This window comes from Penaeus monodon, chromosome 30 (genome assembly GCF_015228065.2).
Source record: "Penaeus monodon isolate SGIC_2016 chromosome 30, NSTDA_Pmon_1, whole genome shotgun sequence".
In the NCBI taxonomy this organism is placed as follows: domain Eukaryota; kingdom Metazoa; phylum Arthropoda; class Malacostraca; order Decapoda; family Penaeidae; genus Penaeus; species Penaeus monodon.
In genome coordinates, this window is record NC_051415.1 from 7125413 (window position 1) to 7127790 (window position 2378).

At 32.2% G+C, this 2378-nt stretch overlaps 1 protein-coding gene across 1 annotated transcript in view; it reads right to left on the reverse strand.

Annotated features, from left to right (window-relative positions):
• Nucleotides 1-2378, reverse strand: part of LOC119592493 (rho GTPase-activating protein 8-like) — a gene marked incomplete in the record, with an annotated part of 123930 nt that overhangs the window by 3538 nt on the left and 118014 nt on the right. The window contains 2 exon segments of the mRNA XM_037941335.1: nt 1-699; nt 2124-2230. Coding sequence (XP_037797263.1) covers nt 529-699; nt 2124-2230 — 278 coding nt within the window.

The window sequence follows — 2378 nt, forward strand, 5'->3', positions numbered from 1 at the left end:
TCCAATGGACACGCATGTGGAAATCTGAACACAAATTTCTTTGCCATGAACATACAAAACCTTCTCATATACTTGCCACTCTTCAAAAGAAGCATTGTTATGACTTGTCCCAATTACTTTTACTTCTGCAATCACTATCTTACACCCTGTTTAGGAGCAAATATTCTACAATTATCACATAACCTTACTTGATGAAACAGTAACAGACATGTATGATAATATCATCTATCATATAAATCACAATTTTGCAAAATATGCAATAATGTGAACAGTTTTCCAAATCAACTGTGTTCAGCTCATAACAACTTATTTCACTGCTCAGTCAGTACGATCCTTCTGTGGAGCTACAATGAAAACGACTAATTCTAGAGTTGATGCTTCAGTGGTATGAAGGAGTGAACCTGATCATGATTGATATTGGTAGATGAAAGGATATGGCTCGAAAAGATGTCTTGACCAGACACATTAGTTGATCAGAATCAATGTCATATGTGAGTTTCAAGGGCTTGACGTATTGGCAGTGTCCTTTCAGAGCACAAATATCTGGTGGTGATAGGAGAGCATGTTCTCCACGAAGAGGTTAATGGGAGCAATGGCATTCAGGGACATCTGGCCTCCCCGCGGCCATACCAGATTCGGCCCAAAGACAACAGCCAAGTTGCTTGCTGTCATCTTGTTCAAGTCACTGCGATCCATCACCTGGCAACAAAAGAATTAATTTAGTGATATATGATACTATGATAAAATCAACTCTCATTCTAGATACAGCATTACTATGAAAGTACTATGAGAAATAGTAAATTTACTAATCTTAAGAATAAATTTTAGCATGCTATAAAGTTAAATATCTTTCTATTTTCACATCATGATCAACCAGGTATTCTGCATCTTATTCATAGTTATATTTAATTTTGTTCAATATATTATTTTTCTTCCTCCTTAAACTCTCTTCATTCTAACCCAAATCTAGTATAGGGTCAATCTGGATAAATTTTTACCTAGCTAAGATGATGTGAATACTTCAAAAAACTGAGTTTTAGAAATCTATACTTCCTAAACTAAAAATATTTATATAAATAAATATCAGAAGAAAAGTACTGATGATGCTTTCTTATAAGGGATGCTAAAATAGCAAACTTTGCTCTGTCAATTACAGTCCAGAAGGTTAAATACCTGTACGACAGAGATTACCTTTAAGAAACAGAATGTACTTTGCATTAATTAAATTCTTAAAAAATTGTCAATCACTTTTTGTGCATAAACAATACTATACTCATTACTTCCACTTCGTTTCATCTAAATACATCTACTACTTCATTTTAATGTCCTAATATCACCTTCTGGCAATTCAAAATTAAGTCACACTAAATTCTTTCAAGCACAGACTGAATATCTAATGAAGACAGTTGTCAGACAGTTAATAACCAATGAAACTTACAGTAACTGGTGGACTGTAAAGCGATAATACATACAAGGTACTAAATGATCAGTGTTTTGACATGACAGTCATTTCCAACACTATAAGCAATATTTTAAGAAAAATAAAGATGTGTAAATAATTCTACATTCCTCTATATACCAGCCCATGTTCAATCAGCTCATGAAACTGCTCAATGTAAACCTATTATCCATCCAGAGGCTTTCATAAAGGTGTGAGCCACAGTGGAATAATATAATATCTATAAATTTACAGCTATCTTGAAGGCAATAAAGATACATAAACATAAGTCAAAAAGCAGGTAGGGCAGAATAGAAAAGTGATATTCATTCTTCTACAGTGAACAAACTTTACTCATTTTCAAAATAACTCATTTCAGAATGAAGGACAACCTAAGTGGTATGAAAAAATAGATGAGAAAAAACTAAAATGAACAATAAGTAACATGCCTCTTACATGAAACTGCCAAAACTTTATATTTTTTAACAGCAATTATTTTGCTGTTTCCTTTTATTTATTCATTCTTTATCTTTTTTTATGTACATATATATTTTTTAAATCTTTTATTTTTTGTATATTTTATAGTGAATATGTTTATTACAGTAGTACCAATATGAAAAATTGCCACTGTGCTAGTTTAAAAATAAAAATCTGAAGGGGATTAATATGAACCTAATTACATTACCTTTGACAAAAAGTTAACAAGGAACTTGAGAACGAGGTAGTTGTCCTCCGGTAACTTTTCCAGAAGAATCTGTTTGATGCTGATGAGACGCTCACTCTTACTCAAACCTGAAAAAGCAGGAAACATGACAGAGTAATGAAATAAAAATCTATTTGATCAATTAACTTCTCCATGTCCAAGAAACTCCTAAATAAAACAAAAACAATAATGAAAATCAAGATGAGGAGAAACAACATGGATTTGGGTCTGGAAATA